Below are 21,349 nucleotides of genomic sequence, written 5' to 3'. Positions count from 1 at the left end.
ACCCATGCTGATCTTTCCAATTGAAATGACTGCCTGTCCTCTGTTTATCTAGTATCTAATGCATGAATTGGGTGCAATGAGCTCAGTCGGACGGCAGGTGGCAGTAGCGCTGCAGTGCTCCTATAATGTGGGCGGGCGAAGATGAGGCTAGCTGTAAGGTAAGTCCTCATTTTGTCTTCTAAGTCACATACTTTTTTTTTTTCCAGGGATTCGATCGATGTTGCATTTTATAAAAGCAAATTTTATACTATATACAGAAATGAATAGATCTTTCAATATTCCTAAATCAGAATGAACTCACTGAAAACCAAAATTAACTTTGAATTTGACTTTGGACTAAAAAACTTATGTTCTGATCTGAAATACATTGTGAATTTAGAGGTCAACCAAAGATTGGAAATGATTTCTCAAATTCGTTAATCATAAATGCATTTTTAAACCTTTCTTTAATGTACAATGAAGATTACTTGTGAAATATTCCCATTTAAAACATGTTTGTTATTTGGCTGTTCCCTCAGTAGCCCTGGTGCCTTAACAATATTATGGTTACATTTTTCTTCAAAATGTAAAGAACAATATCATTCTAAGACTTCATTTATGAATTTTGTTTGTTCAGAAGGTAAGGAAAAGTGTTCAGCTTTTCCATTAATATTTGTGACAACTTGCCTTCCAAAACATTTTGTTTGTTAGCTGAGCTCCTTTGGGGTTCATAACCCTCTGAGAATTTCCTGTTCACCTGGAAAAGGCATTGTTTGGCTAAATTGGAACTGAACTCTCTTCTAAGACCTACTCAGTATCATTTAGCAAAATCCAAAATTGTTTCAAGTGGAACTCCACTTAGCATCGCCAGTCCACGAGACTCAGTTCAGTGTCAGCATGAAGTGGGTCCTTACCTCAGTTCTGCTCAGCGTCACTCCCAAGTTTGACTTCTAGAATCGTGTTACCCCCAGCAAGGCAGAGCACATCAGTGAATGTATAACCGAGTGGTTTCACCGGTTACATTTTAGCTGCCAGGATTCAAAGTTTATCCTAATTTCCAAGGGGCGTTCTTGTCAACAGGGTCCAGCAGACCCCACGGCCAGTGGACTGTGTGATCTAAATGATTAAATTCAAACCAGCTGACTGTTCCAGAGTCTTCAACAGAGGCACACTGCCAATGTTTCTGAGAAATAATTCCTTGTGGTCGCATTCCATGAGACGATGTGTTAAACCCAAGTTCAGGAGCAGCCGTCCACAACCTTCTGACCGACACACACTTGGAAATAGATCAAAGTGCCCTTTAAGGTGATGGTTTTGAGTCACTTCTTGCTCATGTTAATCCTGCACCAGATGGGACCGTAGGTTCGGTCCAGTCAGATGTTGACTCTTTGTTGCCCAAGTGTTTACCAACTGGAACTGCTCGCATCCGGGCTCACATTTCATAATCTTACATACCTTAGAGAATTAGATCCAGGTTTTGCTGCTGCACCAAAACCAAGCCTGAAACCCGCCTGGTTCCCCAGACAACACGGCGGGCGTGCGAAGCCGTCACTGTGATCACCAGACAGAGGGAGACCGGTTCTGAAGTTAGCTCCACTGTGACGCCTCCCGCTTCCAAAAAGCAGCTGATCTGGGAACTTTGTCGTCGGGCATCTGCAGCTTTGATCCCAGCGGGAACAGAGCTGTTCCAGATGCGACTAGTGAAGTCGTTTGACCACCCACAAAACTGCAAGCAATGTGGTTGTTAAAGGAACAGTGTGTATTTATGTAGAAAGTAGAGGAATTATTTTTAACCTGCTAGGATCTTCGCCAAACACGCTCAGTCATGTATTTCAGCTGGTTTGGCGTGTGGGGCATCGCTAGTCTTCCTCCACCTTCACTCCTGCTGCTCCTGATGCCAGAGTTGTTGAGTCTGTGTGAGCGAAACCTCAACCCCAACCTAACATGTGGCTGATCAGCCACCAATAACCTTGTGTTCAGCACTGTAGCTCTCATGGCTACAGGGGCCATGGCTCCCTGCCGTCCACTGTCTGGTTTGGAAACCAGCCTTCTTCATGTCATACCTGTCAACCTCTGCTAGCTCCCTTGGGGGGAGGCAGTGCAATTGAAAAAAAAAACTGTAAAAAAACTTATAGAGTACGGGGTAAACGTATAAGTTGATAGGTATGTCATGTGGCAGCCGTGGACAATGTGATAACCCAAATCTGTTGTCATGGTGCAGTAATCTCCTGATATCCACATGCAAAACATGGTTCAGATCAGCGACCCGGACAAAGAGGAGGAGGGGTCCCTGCTGTCAGTGAGACCCTGTCCTCTCATGTGCCTTGTAGGTGGCTCTGACCTGTGTGCGGACTGGGGGTCTACAGTGAGTGATCTTGTGGTGTTTGACTGAATATCTTGATTCAGTCATGACCGTCGTGTGTTTACGTCTGGTTGTGTGTGAACTCTGCTCCTGGCAATCAGTAAAGGACAAACCCTGCGCCGCTGCTATCAGATGTCGGCGTGTCATGAGCAGAGATTGCTGGCTGGGGCGGGGAGGGTCTCTGGACGCTCTTTAAAAAAAGCAGCAGTCATACTTCGTCTTCACGTGTCGTCCTGTTGCTCTGAGCAGAATGGAGCTTCAGCAGGAACATGTGAGGCTCCGCAGGTGTGACAGCGCAGGTGAGTCCAGTGACCCGTGTCCGTGGCGGGGTCGGCAGCTGGTGAGCCAGCGCGGCTGTTCATTGATAGAGAGGAGACCAGCAGAGTTAAAGTATCTGTGTGTGTGTGCATGAATGTATGTGCTTCTGTGGTCTGCTGGTGTGTGAAGACTCACACATTCAGAGTAGAATTCTGTAGGCCCCCGTGGTTGTCAGTCTGCTGCAGCACCCAACTGTGCTTGTGCTGTTTTGTCCACCAGAACTTTAAACCTGACCCACGCTTTTCTGTTGCAGCTGGTCATGTGACTATTTACCAAAAAAAAATGGATAGACTGTGAAGTCTTCAGCTGCTCACTTCCACTTTATGTCCACTGGAGGGCAGCGTGCAGCTGAAATGCTCTGTTGTTATGAACGAGTTGCTCAAGCGCACTCTGGTGCTATGTAGCTGTCATCACAGCTGTTGTGTCATAAATAATGAGTCTTGTCTCACAGTGTGGCTTTTCCATTTCAGCCTCGGTGCCTCAGCTATGCAACTCTCCAACCATGATCGTAATGGTGGGACTACCAGCTCGAGGGAAGACCTACATCTCCAAGAAGCTCACTCGCTACCTCAACTGGATCGGAGTTCCCACCAAAAGTCAGTGACAATCGCTGCAGCAAGAGCAGCAGAGGACTGACCATGTAATGCTGTATAGCTAAACTCGCCGTTTCCTTCCTGTCAGTGTTCAACGTGGGTCAGTACCGAAGGCAGGCGGTGAAGACCTACAAGAACTTTGAGTTCTTCAAACCAGACAACGAGGAGGCCATGAGAATTCGCAAGTGTGTCCCATGCACTTATCCAAAAATATGTGAGTTTCAAATTTTCACTGACTCATGTTTCCCCTCTTTCCCAGAGAGTGTGCTGCTGCTGCTCTCAAGGACGTCACCACCTATTTCTCGAAGGAGAAGGGTCAAGTGGCTGTGAGTAGCACAATTACAACCCACCTCCGCACATGCTCATGGTGGACGGCTAATGTGAAAACCTTCAGGTGTTTGACGCCACCAACACCACGAGGGAGAGGCGCGCCATCATCGCCGCGCTGGCCAAAGAACGAGGCTACAAGGCATGTTCTCAGAATGTTTCTTGACCGGATCACCTGACGGGGAACTGTTGTCTGGGCTGAACTCTGGTTTTCTTTTCAGGTGTTCTTTGTTGAGTCCATCTGTGAGGATCCAGACATCATCGCAGAAAACATCAAGGTCAGACAGGTTTCCCTGCTTTCATGGTGCTAGTATTCAGCTGTAGTTGCTGTATTTACTGCAGCAAGTGAAGTTCGGGAGTCCAGACTACGTGGACCGGGACATTGATGAAGCCACAGCCGACTTCTTCCAGCGGATTGAGTGTTACAGGTCCAGCTACGTGCCAATCGACGATGAGAAGGACAAGTACTGACCCGCGGGCCACATTTGTCACGTTCTGGTCGGGTCCACTTAGAACGCTAATGTTCTGACAGGAAGCTGTCCTACATCAAGATCTTTGAGGTGGGCAAACGGTACGTGGTGAACCGCGTCCAGGACCATATCCAGAGCCGGATCGTCTACTACCTGATGAACATCCACGTCACGCCCAGATCCATCTACCTGAGCCGCCACGGAGAGAGCGAGCTCAACCTGCAGGGACGAATCGGAGGAGACTCTGGTCTGTCCCCTCGAGGTCATGAGGTGAGCTCGCTGTGGACATGGAGATGGGATGAGCCTCCTCTCACTCTGATACAGCTTCCTTCTTCAGTACGCCAGGGCTTTGGCAAAGTTCCTGAACAGCCAGAGGATCTTGGACCTGAAGGTCTGGACCAGCCACATGAAGAGGACCATCCAGACGGCAGAAGCTCTGGGAGTCCAGTACGAGCAGTGGAAGGCTCTGAACGAGATTGATGCTGTGAGTTGGAGCTGCACAAGTCTGAGGGAACGATCCGGACGTTGATGCTCTTTCCATCAAGGGTGTGTGTGAGGAGATGACCTATGAGGAGATTCAGCTGAACTTCCCTGAGGAGTTTGCACTCAGAGACCAGGACAAGTTCCGGTATCGATATCCGAAGGGCGAGGTTGGTCTTTAACGCACTCTTTTGCTGCCAACACAACTATGAGAGCCATTTTTGTTCCTGTCACTGAATATTTAATATGACCAGCTCAGAGTCCCACAGGGGTCTGTCCTGGGTCCCTTACTCTTTCCTCTGAGTCCCCGGTGCAACACTCTAGTCCGTGTTGGTCTGACTGACTGTTCGTGACGGTGCTCTCCTTCAGTCCTATGAAGACATGGTCCACCGTCTGGAGCCGGTCATCATGGAGCTGGAGCGGCAGGAGAACATTCTGGTCATTTGCCACCAGGCGGTGATGCGCTGCCTTCTGGCCTACTTTCTGGACAAACCCGCAGGTAACTCAAGTGCCGCCGTGACTCACTCTGTTGTTTCACCTCCGTTCTTGTCCTCTCGCTGAAGACGAGCTGCCGTACCTGCGATGCCCTCTCCACACCGTGCTCAAGCTCACTCCCATCGCCTACGGTGAGTGCTGTTGCCATCCGTGTGCCATGGAGTCTGAGTGTTCGTCTCACTGCAGGCTGCGAAGTAGAGTCCTTCTTCCTGAACATTGATGCTGTGAACACTCACAGGGAGAAGCCCAGGGTCAGTCTCTCTTCATCAGATGGACAATTGCTTGTGAACTGTGTTGGGGTGGACATGCTGTATCTGTGTGGCTGCAGAACGTGGACATCAGCAGGAAGTCAGAAGAAGCTCTGCAGACGGTTCCTGACCACATCTGATCACAGGACGGATTTGTCTTGTTGCGGAAGAGGAACCAGGTCTTCCACTCTGCAGTTGTCAGTGTCTTGACCACAGATTCATCACTGAATACTCGGGTGGTCACAATGTGTTATTGACCTTCTCACCCACTCTGTCAGTGTTTGTCTGCAGGACTTTTGTGACTGTCTGAGGAGAGGAAACGTGAGTGAAGTCACTCTGTAGTTTCTCATACTCAACACAAGGTCTGTCATAGAATGTGTTTACAAAATTCCTCAGCAAGAATAAGTGGTCATATTCTCCTGGATATTTTCATGAAACGTGATTTTGTCTTGATTATTGTCGTTGCATGAAAGAACTTCTCCAGGGTTTTAAGTGCAGCATGTGAAATGTATGTTTTTTGATCATCGTCTGCGACTGTACTGTAGGATTGTAGGTGAGTGAGTGGATTGTAAAAACATTTGTGCTGTCCTTATGTGGAAACTTCAAAATTACTTTTTAAATTCATATATCTGTCAAAGTGATTGAACTTCAATTGCAAACAAAATGTATTCTGCTGAAACAAATGTTCATTTGAGTATGAAATAGAAAAGGGTTCATAACAGTTTATTAACTTTCCAGTGAATATATTTATGTGAAAATATTCTCCTTAAAAATGAGTCACTGAATCAGTCATGCATCATTTTACTTTGTCAACACTTGTTAAAAAACAAAATTAAATGTTTTATTTCTTCTTATTTATGAATAAATTCTCATTTTTCATTTCATTTTTGTTTCGTAAAGTATGGCAGTGGCTTAACTTCTCCACACGGGGGCGCCATGTCGTGTACATTATTGTGTTTGCAGGATGCGCCTGATGTGAGGTAAAATGTAACTAATTCTCTTTGTATTTTCGTAAAAGTTGTGTTTAATAATCGGTGTCCTATTGTAAATGAGTCGAGTGTTTTTGTTGTATGTACTCATATTTGTTTAAGCAGCGTTACAATTGAGTCTTGTCCTTGTGGTATAAACCGGTGACTTTGTTGCTTGGGTTACAGTTGTATTTAAATCCTTAACTTTTCTTTGTGTGTTTGTGTGTGTGAGAGAGAGAGAGTACATGGCAGTGCGCATTCTTGTGTGGACCTGTCTTTGACAAAACACTGATGTGTGGACATTTTTCCTGGTCCTCATTGGGTTTTGGGGGTTAAAACGTGGAAAAAGACTGTCACTATACTATTGTCACACTATTGGTTTAATATTTAGGTGAATGGTTATGATTAAGTTTAGCCCTTTGTTTTGTTAGGTTTAGGTTGAGAGGTTGGGGAGGGAGTTATGGCAATGAGAGGTCCCCACAAGGATAGAGATTCCAACTTGCGTGTGTGTGTGTGGGAGGGTGGTTGTGCAGGTAGTGGGCAGTGCAGGGGTTAATAATCCCTCATTTCCCTCCTGGTGGCAACAGTGTGCGAAATTTCTGGAGCCTCATGAAGACAAACAACCAGACTGAGGCTGAATTTGACTTCTCAGTTGCCACTTGGATTATAACGGTGCTAATGTGAATATAATCCCTGATTTTTCAGCGTGAGCTGGTCTGAGGACGAGGCTGGAGGCTGAGGATCAACATGTGAGGGGAAACCTACACGTTCATCCGAAGACTCGCCAACAAGTCTGAACAAAATGGAGGTCAAAGTCTTGCTGCTTTTCATCACTCTTTACCTGAGAGAGGGATTATCTGCCTATTACAGAGCCGAGCTGGGGTCCGATCTACGGCTGCAGGTGAGATCCTCCGGAAAACATTCTCAAACGTTGTAAACAGCCCACTGTTTTTGCCTTGCCTTAAAAACATAGTGATTATACTGTATAAACCACTACTTCAACTGTGCTGTATTTGACAACTCTTCTTTTAGCGTGGCTTAGGATGGTCAAGCATGTTTGTCCATCATGGATTAAGTGAGAGGAAGAGGGGATGGGCTCATGTGATGGCTGTGAGAGGTGTTGGTAATGCCAACAGAAGTACAGGGGAGATGATTTTAGATGGATGGATGAAGGCATGAAAGAATATTAAAGGAGAGGTGTGGGTGAATATGAATGAGTGGATGGATCAGATGGTGGTGAAAAGAAGGAAGGAAAAAAGAATGTTGACGATAGAGGCATGCAACTAGTGAAGGTTTGGTGAATGGAAGGAAGGGAATGAGGTTGAAAAGTAGGGGGGAATGTGTGTGTTAGGAAGTCGGGATCAAAGGATGGGAAGCTACTTGAATTAAAAACTAAGAAATTGAAATGGTACAAAATAAAAGGAATAAAATCCCAAACCATTCCTCTGCTGCCGTTTCCCTCTTGTGATCATTGTTCATCGAACACTAATAGACATGGTATCTTGGCTGGTGAATGATGGAGAGCGTCTCACGTGATGACGACACTGCAGTGAGAGAGGTAATCCCTCCTCCACCTCCAGATTAAAGGTCCGACTGTCCCGTGTGTTGGTCTTCAGTTCCCAGCAGCGTCGCAGACCTGCACCTCTGTTGACACAGTGACAGCGTTTGTGCCAGACTAACATTTGAACCGTGCTCCATGTACAGTGGGACCATTTATGTCCTGTCCCACTTCCCCTCACGTCCATGAATGGCTTTGATTCAAAGTTATTTTCACACCAAATCTCTCCATGACCTTCGCTCAGGCGCTGGAGATCACTTCAAATACAGGCACGTTTTAGGCTTTGGTGCTGGGAAGTGCCGCCGGATCCAGTTTCCTGGCCTGTTTGAGTGTTTGCTTTGACAGAGCTCTCATGATGGACTGTTGCATTTCTCTCTTTTTCAGAGAGCAAAGCGCCAAAGTAAAGCCAGTAGACCTGTGGTGAGTTTCTTCACTCTCATACTTTGATCTCACATTATCCTGAGCTCCTGAAACCAGATCTGAAATTCTCATGAACCAACCTGACACAGGTTCCAGAAGCTGAGTTGTTGGAAGTAGAAACGGAAGAACTCAAGTGGGGAAGTAGAGATGATGGATGAGTGGAGGAAACATAGGGGGAGGATGAAAAGAGAAACAGAACTGACAGAGATCAAGTTAAAAAAGAGATGTAGGATTTAGAAAAGTGACCAAAGCAAGAGTATATTTAAGAGGGAAAAAGTAGCAACATGATCAAATATGGATGTGATGAACAACTGAAGGAGGGAAGGAGAAACAAACAAATGAAACCTGTGAAACATCAATCAATGGTAACAGAAAATGAAAGTGAGAATGAAGAAGTATGAGTGAAAGAAAAGTGGGATTTAACTCATGTTTCATCTAAAATCTTGTTGTGAACGCGTGTGTGCTCTTACAGCTGAAGGTCACTGACTACCACGTGAGGTGCACAGTGGTGTCGCGCTATGCGGTCACCAATGTCCAGAGTTCAATCTGGAACCAGCTGTCCGTCACCAAGGAAGCTGCCTTCCAGGTGGATCTGCCTTCCTCTGCCTTCATCTCCAACTTCACCATGTGAGTGACTTGTCCGCATTCACTGCAGCCTCACTCTACTCAGAGACGGTCTTCACGGGCACTGTCACCCTCGCGACATGACTATCAGGGGACAGGTAGAGTCCTGAGGGTGGGTTTGCACTGAGGTGGGTATTGGAGCGCGCCAGGTATCAGTGATGGATCGTGACCGTGCTCACGTAACTGTCATAACATTCATCTGCTGGTTTAAAAAAACTGCTTGTGTCTATTGAGTTAGTGAGTCTGAAAAAGAGTTGTGAGCTAGTTCACATTCCACAGCCGTGAAATCTACCCTGCAGACGTGTTTAGCTTTGTAGCCATCAAAGGGGGAAACATTTCTAATGTCGTGAACAAGTCAGAGATGCAGAGGTGTGAAGGCTGCTACGTCAAGGTTTTGGTGAAGGTGAGGTGAATAATCATTTCAGGCGTTGGTCACAGCGACACTTTAAAAATGCTAAATATAAGCAAAACCAAGAGAGTCAACATTGCGGGCTGGAGAGCAATCACGGAGCTGGATTTGGGAGCGGAAGCGGGTCAGGAGTAGGCGACCCGAGGGCACATGAATCAGGTCTTTGTGAACGTGGAGGAAGAGGTTTGCTAAGCGCAGAGGCCGTTTACTGAGGCCGACGCCAGCAAGTGCCTCCAGACACCCAAGAAAATAAATAAGCCAAAATAGGAAGAGTCGGGCTGCACCTTGAAATATGGTGGGTTCAGGTTTGACTCCACATAATGTCCACTTGCTGTAGTCCTCACCTTGAAGACAACATGTCTGGCTCCAGAGCGTGTTCTGCGCCCTTCTGTCCGTCACGCTCCTATAGCCGCTCACACAAACTCCGACTCTATACAGTTGCCTGCACACACCCGAGGAGGAAAAAATCTTGTGGCGAACATATTGCCCTGACCCCTTCTGAAACTGAGAGCTCTGTGTTCCAATGTACAGCCGCTGTGTGTCACCAGGACAAGAGCCGCTTCATGGGGACCAGTTTATTTTAGCAGCCCTTGAAGTTTGTTGGATGCATTTGATGAAAGACTTGACCTTATCTTAGCACCTGGTCACATCAGCCAAGTTTTAGGTTCAAGTCCTTCAACGTGCCTTTTTTGGAGGCTATTTTTTCACGGCTGTTCCCCTCACCTGTTTACGATCCTCCTCGAAAATAGCTTTGCAAACACTTGCCGCACCTATACGATTGCGTCGGAGCCAAAATAAGTACATTATGCAACATAATCTGCTCACTGTGACTCTCACACAGGATGGTTTCTTTTGCTCCTGTTTCTCCAGAACCTCAGGTGGGAAAGTTTACGTGGCCCAGGTGAAAGAGCGAGCAGCTGCCAGGAAAATTTATGATGCCGCAAAGAAGCAAGGAAAAACAGCCGGACTCGTCGCCACCAAGTCAGTCCAGAAGTAACACGTCATTTCTGCAACACTCAGCTGGAGAGGAAATCTCAGTTAAACTCTTGCAGGGTTCCTCCTCGGAATCCACTGTTGCTCCTCGGGTTATTGAAGGAAAGTGTATGGCAAACCTTTGTAGAAGCCAGGCTGCTTCTGGAAGCAAGCTTTTGCTTGCATATTTAAACTCTGACCTCTGGGAGCTGTGGCTGCCTCTGTCAGTTCTCATCCAGGATCAGTGCGCTGTTGGCACAGAGTCAGATCTGCAGGGTCACATCAGCACTGCAGTTCCTGCTAAACTTGTGTGTTGAAAGTTTTGCTGCCTTGTGTCTCGTGTGCCTTGGCAATGCGGAGCATGCTCAGAGGGTGTAACACTTTAGATCCTCAGCTTGAATGTGACACCTGTGTGACTACATCCTGATACTGTTGTGACCCGGAGCTGACTTGTGTTCCAGAGAGAGGGAGGTGGAGAAGTTCAGAGTGGCCGTCAGTGTTCCGCCTGGAGCTCAGATGTCCTTCTCTATGACCTACGAGGACCTGCTGCCTCGTCGACTGGGCCGATATGAGCTCAGCGTGGGTCTGAGGCCCGGCCAACCAGTCCAGAACCTCACCTTAGATATCAGCATCACGGAGCGGACCGGCATCAGTTTCATCACCGTTCTTCCCTTGAAGAAAAGCAGGCTGCTGTCCAACTCGTCTCACGGTGAGCAGACCTCCTCGGCTGCTCTGATCACCTCAGCTGAACTGTGTGTCTGTAGGTGGCGCTGACACGCCTGAGTCGGCTCGAGTGGAGCGGACCTCTTGCTGTGCTCGTGTCCACTACAGTCCCAGCGTTCAGCAGCAGACCAGCATCTCCCCGAAAGGTCTGGACGCAGACTTTGTTGTTCAGTACGATGTGGAGCTGAGTGACCTCATTGGTGATGTCCAGGTGAGCCGCTTGTTTCCGTGAGTGGGTCCTCGAGAGCATATCTCCTGTGCTACATCTCATCTTCTCGTCTCTCAGTTGTTCGACGGCTTTTTCGTGCATTACTTTGCGCCCAGGGGGCTTCCAGTGGTGCCCAAAGACGTGATATTCGTCATCGACGTCAGCGGCTCCATGATCGGCACCAAAATCAAACAGGTGACGCCTCGAGGCGGCGACCATGCACCGAGGGAGCATTTGTTCTGACTGTTTCTCCTGTCTGCAGACCAAGCAGGCGATGAGCACCATCCTGGCAGACCTGAGAGAAGGAGACCACTTCAACATCATCACCTTCTCCGACAAAGTTCATACCTGGAGGAAAGGGCGCACGGTGCGGGCGACTCGCCAGAACGTACGAGACGCCAAAGACTTTGTGAAGAGGATCATGGCCGAAGGATGTGAGTGTAAATGAAGAGTAACGTGGGGGCAGGCATGTTGGTGGCAGTTGAGAGTGGTCAACACAGGGGTTCAACATGAAACGGTTGCAGCCAGTTTCTCTTCTCCTTCAGCTTGAGCTGATGCATCTTCATTTCATTTCACTCAGGGACAAATATCAACGCCGCTCTGCTCTCTGCGGCACAGCTGGTCAACCCTCCGTCCTCCGGTTCTTCCACTCACCTCCACTCCCGTCGAGTCCCGCTGGTGATCTTCCTCACAGACGGGGAGGCCACCATCGGGGTCACGGCCGGGGACACCATCCTCAACAACGCCAAGAAGGCGCTCGGCTCGGCTTCGCTGTTTGGCCTTGCCTTTGGAGACGACGCAGACTTCCTCCTGCTGAAGCGCCTGGCTCTGGATAACCGCGGTGTCGCCCGGATGGTGTATGAGGATGCAGACGCGGTCCTGCAGCTGAAGGGTTTCTACGACGAGGTGGCCAGCCCCCTGCTGTCAGACGTCCAGCTGTCCTACATGGACGATCAGGCCTATGAAGTCACGCGGTCTCTCTTCCCAAACTACTTCCAAGGTTCTGAGCTGGTGGTGGCAGGGAGAGTGAAACCAGGAGTGAAGGACCTGAAGGTGTCGCTGTCTGCTACCGACTCAAAGCAGCGAGTGAAGGTGGAGAACGAGGTGCTGCTGCTCCAGGCGCTGGGGAACGACACAGGGGAGCTGCTAGAGTGTTCAGCGGTCGGTTTGGAAGGGATCTCCAACTTTGTGAATCGACTTTGGGCCTACTTCACCATTAAGGAGCTGCTCCTCGCCAAACTCAACTCCAGCGACCCGGCCATGCAGAGACTGCTGGCGGAGAAGGCCACCAACTTGTCGCTCAAGTACAACTTTGTCACGCCGGTCACGTCTCTCGTGGTGGTCAAGCCTGAAGCAGACATTGATCCCACCACTGCCCGGCCCCCAGCCACGACAAGAGCTCCACCTGTGAAGAAGCCTCACTTGCCCTCGAAGCCAAGAAGACCTCCGCCACCTACCACTGCAAAGAAACCCCCTCCCCCCCCTGTCCCCTCACCCAAAACTGTGGTTGCAACGTCCAGGAAAGCGACCACCGCGAGTCCCAGCTCAGCTAGAACCGCACCGGCACCCTTCTCTGGTAAAAAGCCCAGAAGTGATTCCAGAGCCGCCTCACCTCCTCCACCTGCGGGGAAGGTCTCCACGTCACTTCTGAGTGCTCTGAAGACAGCCGCGCCTCCGGCCCCAGGGAGACTCTCCTCCTCCCCTCCTCAGAAACCAGCCGCTGCTAACACCAGCACCAGTCTGCCCACAGTGGCGACCGGTACCACAGGTGGAGAGGACAGCAGCACAGACACCCCTTCATCACTGCCAGTGCTCCCCACCTTGTCCACCTCGGCTCCAGACGTGGGAGGAAACGACACCAACAGCTCTGTCAGTGAGGACGAGCGTATCGCCACCCTGCTGTCGGCCACTTATGCGCCCATGCCCGGAGTGACGGACGGACCCAGACTCTGGGAGGCAGCCGGACTTCTGGGTGAGTCCCTTCCACCTGTCAAGCCATTTCCTTTTCCGTTTTTGTTGGGGGGGCTGGATGCTAACTTCCTTAACGTGAATGTTCCTTAACTGTCCACTAGATGTCTCCACCTCCATCCAGATCCAAAGAAAAGGTTTGTAAATGATGTTGATGCCATTTCCTTCATCTCTGGCATCTCACACATTATCTTTTCGTTTCTGTTCCCCACCAGACATCGACCTCGTAAAAGGTGTGTGACTCCTTGATCAATGCCACATCAGAACATGTTTTTTTAATTCTTGAGCTCATAAAACTTGTTCCATTTAATTCCTAATTTCTCAGACTATGACGCTACGTATGACTACGACTACGATCTCAACTACGACGAATGTAAGGTGACAGTTCTTTCATGCTCTGAGCTTTCTCTGAAGTGAAACTCACTTCTGTTGTTGCAGGGGCGGAGTCGGCAGGCACAGAGTCATTCGGTGGGTGTTGAGCGAGTGTGACTGTCCATGGTTGGGTGTTGAGTTTTTAGATGGTCCTGTGCTTGTTTCAGTGCTTGGCAGTGACCAGGACTGTCCCTCAGCTGAATGTCCTGTGCTTCTAGAACCGCCGTCCAGACTGAGCGCCCAACACTTCTCCTCATCAGGTCGCAGCCTTCGCTCCCTGTGTGTCGGTGTGTGTGTATGTCTATTCAATCTCTGTGTTGTGTGTTACAGTCGATGGAGATCCTCACTTTGTGGTCCAACTGCCAAAGCTGCAACAGAACTTGTGTTTCACAGTGGACGGTGTAGCGGACGACGTGTTGCGCCTCTTGGAGGATCCAGAGAAAGGTGCTCTTTCAACCCATAGAGGGCAAAACTTTCCAATGCAGTCAGTATTTCATCTCACATTATACAGAGATTGAATGGAAGCAGAGTGAAGAACAGTTCCATTAATGTCTACACCTAATTCCCACTTTTCTCAGTCTGACTGAACAGTGGTTGTATGTAACTGTGTGTAAGCTTGTCAGTCAGTTTTGTCTACGTGTGTAATAGTTTTTGTTGTTTGTTGAGTCATTTGCCTGTTTCTAATCTTCAGTTTCTTCTGAGATTTTGAGTCTCTTCTCCTGAGTGAAAGTGGTGTCCATCATTCTCATTACATATCATGTAGTTTGGAGAGAATGTTGAGCTACTTTGAAGACAAATGCTCATCTCTACTCCAGGCATCATCGTGGACGGTCGTCTCGCCGGCGCCCCCTCCAAACATGGTGCAGAGAACCGCCGACGCACCTACTTTGACCACCTGGTCATCTCTGCTGCGACGGGCAGCTCTGGCGAAATCATGGTCACACTCTCTCTGGACGCGGTGGTGGTGGAAGGGGAGGGGCGGGACATTTTCACCCTCAACCAAACTGGCTCGGTGACCAGACAAGGAGTGACCATCACCGTGGATCACCACCGTCGCTGCTGGGTCGAGCTGGCCAAGAGCGTGAGATTCCTCGTTCTCTTCCACTACTACAAACACCCCAGCTACCTGCAGATGGCGCACTTGGGCTTCTACATCACTGATGGGCGAGGGCTGTCCGTCTCCACCCAAGGACTTCTGGGTAACTAACTCTGGTGCCTTCACTCTTGAGAATAGAGGGTCTCCAGGCCTGTGTGGTTCAGTACCAGACCTAGGTTCATCTCACTCCCTCCTGTGTCCCACCAGGTCAGTTTCAACACGCTGACATGACGGTAACTCCGGTGAAGGATCAGCAGGACCGTCTGGGCCGGGGCATCCTCACCCGGGGAGTCCTCCAGTCAGGAGCGGATCATCTGCCGGTCTCTTTACAAGACAAGTCCCTGAAAGACTCACCACTGAAACGACATTCTGACCAGTGCTGGGTAGTTCCGAAAGCAGAGGTGGAGAGACTACTGGGTCATCCGTACGAGAGCTACGTGGTGGATCGAGCGTAGCTGGAGCAGCTTCCACTCCACCTGTCTGCTGCAGGTGTTGATATCTAACCTGACGACAAACACACTTAAGGTAAAAGTGGAGCGGATCATGGAGGTTCTGGACCACAGTCTCTGGGAATGTTTTCACCACGACGAAAAAGACATTATATTGTTAGAGCTTGAACATGATCGTCCTCCAACATTAGCTGAGTTATCATATACCTGGACGTCTGGAGGAGGTTTTACACCAGTGTCAAAGCTGCTTGATATTTATGCGCTGCTGTTTTCAAATGAACTTCATGAGGCAGTTGTTTGGATGGTTTGAAGAGGGAAGCATGACGACAAACCTTCTGAGCAGCCGTCGTGCCACCTGACTAATCTAGAGGAGCCAGTTAGTGCTGCAACACGACGCCAAAGTCAACATGTGACGCAGTGTGTGTCCATGATTCACCACAGAGACCAGCTGTGTGAGGATCATAGGAGGCTAGTGAGCGGTCTGGTGTGCAGGGGAAGTGTTGGGACTCACCTGTCGACTTACCTGCCTACAACGATCACTGGAGGAATTTGTCAGAGCCGTGGTCTCATCGCATCTGTTTACTTTCAGGAGGAGTAGGAGAGTCAGCGCAGCGATGAGACTTAGTCATAGCGGCACGTTGAGAGCGAGGTAAAACACACGCAGAGGTCATGAACTGAAGCCACACCCACTCTCAGTTTCATCCTTTGATGAAGCGCCTCTCAAACTTCTCACTCCATCAGTGTGACCCAAGTCACTCCTATTGTTGTGTTTGACAACACGGCGAGTGTCTCATGTCGACCCACGGGAGGAGTGAGGGGAGCTCCATTCCGTCGTGGCTTCATTTACACATTCAGTCTTCTGACAACAGCAGGGTGAGTGAGGGGTTTTTGGCAAGACGACCGCAGAGCAAAGGGTTGTTGACCATCCCATAATAAAAACAGCAGCAGTGTATTTCATTTGTAATTGACTTTTCGCCATTAAGGTTGTGTTAAAAGCATAAAATATTTTTATGTCAAATATATCTGAGCTAATATTGTATCTGGGAGGCAAAGGAGCAAACAAGGGTTTTGCCATGTGCTTTTTTTATTTTCTCTCGTTTCATTCATAGTTTAATTCATTTGTATTTGTTACACGACACATTAGGCATTGTTCACATACTAGTGATCAACAAGGACAGAACGTTTCTACCACTCAGCCTCAGTTTCAAGGGACTTTTGTCAAATGGTCATACTGGATGGAAATAAAAGACTTGTTGTCAATAAATAAAACCAGGAACAAAAGAGGCGGGATGTGATTCTGACTTCGTGTTGAGACAGAATTCCAGTTTATTCCAGAGCACACACACAACAATACAGTGTTCCCAACACACGTGTACACTTCCCCGTGCTAACCTCCCTCCGTTCTGCTTGTGACGATGCACCAGAATGATCGTCCATTAAGGTAAACAAAACACGGCAAATATCAACCAAAAACATGTCGTAAACGTTCCTCTTTGACTTGAAATAAATAGATCAAAAGAATGTTCCACACGCCGAACACAGGAGCGGCAGTTAACGGTTGCTGGGCGACCAGCTGAGTCTTGTTTCCCTTGAAGTGTTTAGGGTCCAAATGTTAGACTGAAGAGCCAAGATAACTTCTCTTCTGTCTCATGTGGCTACAGTTTGAGATTCAGGATCGTAGAAGAGCCGTGTTCCACGCGGTCACTCGTCTCCTCGGGTCACAATCAAAGGTTGGGGCGACACGACGAACAAGGATGTAAACAAACCTGACGACTATCTGGTGCTTCACTGTGAGCTAAAATTTCAGTATTCACAGATCCAACGTTCCCATCATCAAGCCAGACTTCACTTTCTTCTCACTTCCTCAACATCTTCCGTCCTCCCCCGAAGACCTCTCCCAGTAAACGTCATAACTTCAGCCAGTGTGCACCAAATATCAAATAAAACTCTGCAATAATTTAAAAGATTAAAACTAGTCAAATTGAAAACGCACAACAGAGATGAACAAAGAGGTGTGTGGGAGGGGTTAGAAGCCACTGGTTAGCTCGCCCGCTAGACAGGGAAACACAACAGCATTGCAAAGTGAGCACTACCGGTCGACAGAAAAGCCCATTGATACACTTTCGTCATGTTATTTTTTGTTTTCATGGTTTCGCTTCCTCAAACCAGGAGCGGGTGAAAGCAGGGCTGACAGGAGCGAGTGGGAGCCACTGGAGTCTATGTACAACACTAGTGTGGAGAAGGTGCATGCAACTGGAGGTGAGCCGCTTAATGCCTGTCAAACCATAGATATGATTCAGAAAGAACGAAACGCTTCGAGTTGGACTACGAGAAAACCATGTCAACCCTGCTTTTCAGTGATAAGGAGAGTGTGTGAAGTGTGTGTGTGTGTGTGTGTGAGAGCGTGGGGGAGATGACCCCGCCCCCAGCGCTCACTGCTCGTCCTCGCCGAACACGTCGTTCTGTTTGCGCTTCATGTTCTCAAAGTCAAAGTCGGTGCCGGTCATGCGCTTGTAGATGTCCTTTATGTCGTTGCAGGTGGTCTCGAAGTGGGTGGTGGCGTCGTAGGACCTCGAGGCAAAGACCTGCGGGAGGCGGCAAGGTCAGTCTGGGCCCCACGGAGGCCGGGTCCGAGTCTACTCACCTGGCTCTCTGTGCCGTCGTCCGTCGGCTCGTAAAGGTCACTAATCGCCACAAACCTACGAAACAAAACAGTATTCATGAGTGTCATGTAAGAACTGTCAGACGCCTGCTGGCGGCCAAGGACACTGACTTCTGGTCGATGGGCTCCAGCAGCTCCAAGGCAGGCGCGATCTCAGCCTCTGGTGAGCTGGTTTCCACTGTGGTGCTGACGATGGCGATGTACTTGCCCTGGGCCGCCACGTTGTGCGCGTACGAGATCATACACACGTAGATGTCTGGAGAGAGGAGGGCAGTGCCGCTGTGTCAAATGCTCAGCACGGCGGACACCAGCGCCCCCCTGTGACCAGGCTGGGTATCGTCTGAAAACATGACGCAAGTTTCTCACCTGAGTTGCGGTTGACTTGGTTCTGGGGGATGATAATCTGACAGGAGTTGGCGTCGCTGGTGTTCTTGATGGGGTGACTGAGGATGCAGATCACTCTGATCACCTGACCGGCCTTGCAGACGCGGTCGGGGATGTAACTGGGGTCGCAGATGAGCTGCTTGCAGCGAGCCACCTGCAGCGCAGCGGGAAGAACAGCAAGAAATGGGAAGAAAGAATTTACATCTTAACCAGGAAATGAAGTTCCGATGCTGGTAAAGTTCCTGAGCTTGCAGAGTGTCGCGACGCAGTCATCTGGTGTGTACTTGCACCCGCAGCCGTACCTCTCCCTCAGACTTGACTCCCACCACTCGGCCCCCCTCCATCACAATCTCGTCCACAGGCTTGTTCAGCATGTAGGTTCCTCCGTAGATGGCGCTCAATCTGGCACAGGTGATTAAGACTTGAGTTCTCCTCCAAAAAGATGGCATTGAATTGCAATATATGTCTTTTTAAGGTGAAAGGTCAAACCTTGCAAATCCCTGCGGCAGCTCTCCGAGGCCGTACAGCGGGTACAGGTACGGACTCTTTCCGTAGCGAGCCAGAGATTCACTGTAGAGCTTGATGCGGTTGATGGTTTCCAGGCACGGGACGTCCAGGTAGCTGAGGAGGAGAAGAAGAAGTGGACTTGAGTGTCACTCTTCATTTACAGAGGTTTAGCCAGCGAGTGGTGTTGTGATTACTCGTCTGTCCTGTAGAGGGCGAGGGAGTGGCCAGTGAAGTCGATGACATCCTGTCCCAGATCAAATTTCTTGTACACGTTCCTCATGGTGGTGGTTTTTGGGTCGATGCCCTCGAAGGTCTTGGGATCGTTCTCGTCAAAGTTGGCCACAAAGACTAAGAACTTGCGGAAGCGGCGTTTCTCGAACATTCCCATCAGATCTGTCGTTCATAAACAACAAGATTGAGCTCTGGAATGACCTCTGACCTGATCGATGGAGAACATTGGGCTACTTGAAGCGAGCGCCTCGGTCTCGGTGGATGGAACTTTGTAGATTTTCCCTGCTTTGTAGACGTAACTTCCCTCCACGACCTTGAAGTCCAGATACCTTGTGACCTCTGTGTAGAGCAGCATCTTCACCAGCTGACCTGCACAAACAGGCAAACAACAATCCGTATCCCAGGCAAAATGTCAGGGTTTCAGGGCAAATTTCAGTGCACAGTCCAGCAGGGAGCTCCTAACCCTGCCTCTCTCTCAGATGAGCGGGACTCAAAGAGCAGTCCTGAGCCTCATAGAGACAATGGGGAGGATAGGACCTGGCTGGCTGGTATCATGTGGACTGCTGTGACAGTAGGGGCAGAGGTTTGGGAGGTCGGGTATGTGTGACAGGTGGCTGGAGGAGGACTCGGTTTTGCTCTCCAAGCAGCATCTTGCGAACATCAAGTCGTCGTGATATTCAACACGTTCATTCAGTGGAACTCTAACGTCAGACATGTCCGATTGTTGGACTCTGGAGTCACAGTGAGTCACACCAGGACTGACCGTTCGCCATGAGGAATTTGGGGATGAGGTCCACGTTCCAGTCCCGGCCTCTTCCCATGGACTCCGGTGGGCTGTCAGCAAGGGAAAAGCGCTTGTAGAGCTGCAGGAGGCACAGTAGATGAGGGACAGGTTCTGGAAACACATCGCAACACAAGGGGACGAACCTCCTCCAGCGGGGTGATGGACGAGCTCTCTCCGCCGTAGTACGGGTTCCGGTCCATGTGCAGGACCTTCTTGCCGTTGACCGACATGATCCCGGACAGAATGCATTCCTGCAGGAGAAGAGAAGTGAGGAGGAGTGTCTCGACACGTGCAAAACTAGAGAAGAAAAGATCGTGGTTGAAGTAGTTCGGACGTGGTGTCACATTTTAAGGCCGGATGAGGAAGTAGGACATAAAGAAATATTGACATGACGTAAAAAATTACAATCGAAGCTCAAAATGATACTTTTGGAAGCTTGCTGAGACGATTTTACTGAAAGAAAAACACCATAATCTGCCTTCCTTTCTCTTTCTGTTGGGAGTTTTTGCTCATTTATTTCATCATCAGTTATACTGCTGAAAAAAAAATCAGAAAATCATCGCATTTATGTTGAGATTTGGTGCCAGCGCAAACCTTGACAAGTGGCGCTCGAGAGTTCTCTCAATAAAATGATTGAATGACGGTCATAACCGAAAGAGCGAAGGTTGAAGGGTGGGAGACAGTGCGCATGCGCAATGGTTTAACCCACAAAAAATGCTGAATAATATAAATATACGCAGACGCGATTAAAACCGCGACTTTAATTCACGTCCACGTGTTGGAAAAACCACAATGGACGTCAATAACGATTCGTTTGGCGAGGCAGTTGGGTGATTTCTGGAAATGATCCGGGTAAAGCGAACCGTGTTGTGAATATAAATCGAGGGTAAATACAGTGGTAGATGGGGAGTCCGAATTATTCGCGTGTCATTTCGGGGTTCATCCGGGTTCGGGCCTGTAGCGACCTCAGGATGGAGGCCTGCCTCAGCGGAGGACCAACACACTGGGGTGACGCCTAGAAGATGCTCCGGGTCCAAACAGGGCTGAAAGAGGACGCACAAACACCGGGAACCGAGCCGGATCGCTTCCGTGTGACGGTTTAACGCGTCTCACGGGAGGCACAGAGGAGAAAGCGAAGCGCATCTGGGGTTTGAGCGTGACAAGTGGCAGGGATGCAGAGGAGCAGGGGCGCGCGGCCTGGGAGGATCCTGGGGAGGATGACACCGCACTACTCACCGTGAGCCCGGTGCCCAGCACGATCACATCATATTCCTCGTCCATGATTCGAATATCCGCGTTCTCCCGTCTCGCCCTCGGATTCACGGAATGTAGCCGCAGAACAACGGGATTGTGACAGGGAGCAGGAGTGTTGCTGAAGAATCACAGCCGAGGATGACGTTGCAGATGAGTGAACGCGAACGGAATCATCCGTTAGGAACGAGCAGCAGAGTCAAAGTGTCCACTCTGTCACCGGCGAGGACGAGAAAAGATGGCCCTGCTGGACGCGCAGCACTCGGGTCTATATCAGAGCGCGACGGGAAGTAGTCCGCATCCTCCCCGCTCTCTCCTCCCTGTTTCCCAGTCAAGACTCCGAGATAACTCCGCACAGTTGATCTGGACTGGTTCTGGAGCTAATGGTGCACGCGTGCCTCGTGTTTGCCGGTGTGTTTTCGGTGTACGTCTTTTGTCCAAACGGGAGCCGTATTCCCGTCTATCCAGTTGTAGGCGCAGTGCACGAGCCG

At 49.3% G+C, this 21,349-nt stretch overlaps 4 protein-coding genes across 6 annotated transcripts in view; 2 read left to right on the top strand and 2 right to left on the bottom strand.

The window, feature by feature from the left end:
* LOC128749373 (UDP-glucuronosyltransferase 2A2-like) overlaps window positions 1-1,686 on the bottom strand; it is a 3,804-nt gene extending 2,118 nt beyond the window's left edge. The window contains exon 1 of one of the 2 annotated variants that reach the window (XM_053848947.1): window positions 1,435-1,686. The gene's annotated coding sequence lies outside the window, so the exon portion shown is untranslated. Of the gene's footprint in view, window positions 1-893; window positions 1,409-1,434 lie in introns of those variants that run through there. The other variant, XM_053848946.1, reaches the window with a different exon arrangement.
* pfkfb1 (6-phosphofructo-2-kinase/fructose-2,6-biphosphatase 1) overlaps window positions 1-5,489 on the top strand; it is a 7,254-nt gene extending 1,765 nt beyond the window's left edge. Inside the window, exons 3-16 of one of the 2 annotated variants that reach the window (XM_053848965.1) lie at window positions 53-158; window positions 3,130-3,255; window positions 3,341-3,437; window positions 3,512-3,578; window positions 3,647-3,721; window positions 3,801-3,857; window positions 3,922-4,043; window positions 4,112-4,319; window positions 4,387-4,533; window positions 4,595-4,699; window positions 4,899-5,028; window positions 5,093-5,155; window positions 5,211-5,275; window positions 5,353-5,489. In XM_053848965.1, the coding sequence (XP_053704940.1) occupies window positions 3,162-3,255; window positions 3,341-3,437; window positions 3,512-3,578; window positions 3,647-3,721; window positions 3,801-3,857; window positions 3,922-4,043; window positions 4,112-4,319; window positions 4,387-4,533; window positions 4,595-4,699; window positions 4,899-5,028; window positions 5,093-5,155; window positions 5,211-5,275; window positions 5,353-5,412 (1,290 nt within the window). In that variant the 5' untranslated portion in view covers window positions 53-158; window positions 3,130-3,161 and the 3' untranslated portion in view covers window positions 5,413-5,489. Of the gene's footprint in view, window positions 1-52; window positions 159-2,571; window positions 2,641-3,129; window positions 3,256-3,340; window positions 3,438-3,511; window positions 3,579-3,646; window positions 3,722-3,800; window positions 3,858-3,921; window positions 4,044-4,111; window positions 4,320-4,386; window positions 4,534-4,594; window positions 4,700-4,898; window positions 5,029-5,092; window positions 5,156-5,210; window positions 5,276-5,352 lie in introns of those variants that run through there. The other variant, XM_053848964.1, reaches the window with a different exon arrangement.
* Window positions 5,406-16,518, top strand: itih6 (inter-alpha-trypsin inhibitor heavy chain family member 6). Its single transcript, XM_053848902.1, has 19 exons — window positions 5,406-5,469; window positions 5,551-5,593; window positions 6,946-7,141; window positions 8,183-8,218; window positions 8,691-8,845; window positions 10,122-10,232; window positions 10,685-10,932; window positions 10,988-11,157; window positions 11,233-11,349; window positions 11,417-11,588; window positions 11,735-13,126; window positions 13,227-13,259; window positions 13,338-13,355; window positions 13,448-13,495; window positions 13,561-13,590; window positions 13,662-13,754; window positions 13,825-13,938; window positions 14,310-14,693; window positions 14,798-16,518. The coding sequence occupies exons 3-19, from the start codon at window positions 7,043-7,045 to the stop codon at window positions 15,043-15,045; spliced, it is 3,468 nt and encodes a 1,155-aa protein (XP_053704877.1). The 5' UTR covers window positions 5,406-5,469; window positions 5,551-5,593; window positions 6,946-7,042; the 3' UTR covers window positions 15,046-16,518.
* Window positions 16,330-21,349, bottom strand: gdi1 (GDP dissociation inhibitor 1). The gene is made up of 11 exons (XM_053848970.1): window positions 20,844-21,349; window positions 19,751-19,858; window positions 19,587-19,686; window positions 19,058-19,192; window positions 18,787-18,985; window positions 18,575-18,706; window positions 18,388-18,487; window positions 18,068-18,239; window positions 17,813-17,957; window positions 17,684-17,738; window positions 16,330-17,624 (listed from the first exon to the last, which is right to left on the bottom strand). Exons 1-11 carry the CDS (start codon window positions 20,886-20,888, stop codon window positions 17,472-17,474), a joined length of 1,344 nt encoding a protein of 447 aa, XP_053704945.1. The 5' UTR covers window positions 20,889-21,349; the 3' UTR covers window positions 16,330-17,471.

This window comes from Synchiropus splendidus, chromosome 18 (genome assembly GCF_027744825.2).
Source record: "Synchiropus splendidus isolate RoL2022-P1 chromosome 18, RoL_Sspl_1.0, whole genome shotgun sequence".
Lineage (NCBI taxonomy): Eukaryota > Metazoa > Chordata > Actinopteri > Syngnathiformes > Callionymidae > Synchiropus > Synchiropus splendidus.
Note: the sequence above shows the minus strand (reverse complement) of the source record. Positions and strands in the feature narration are given on the sequence as shown.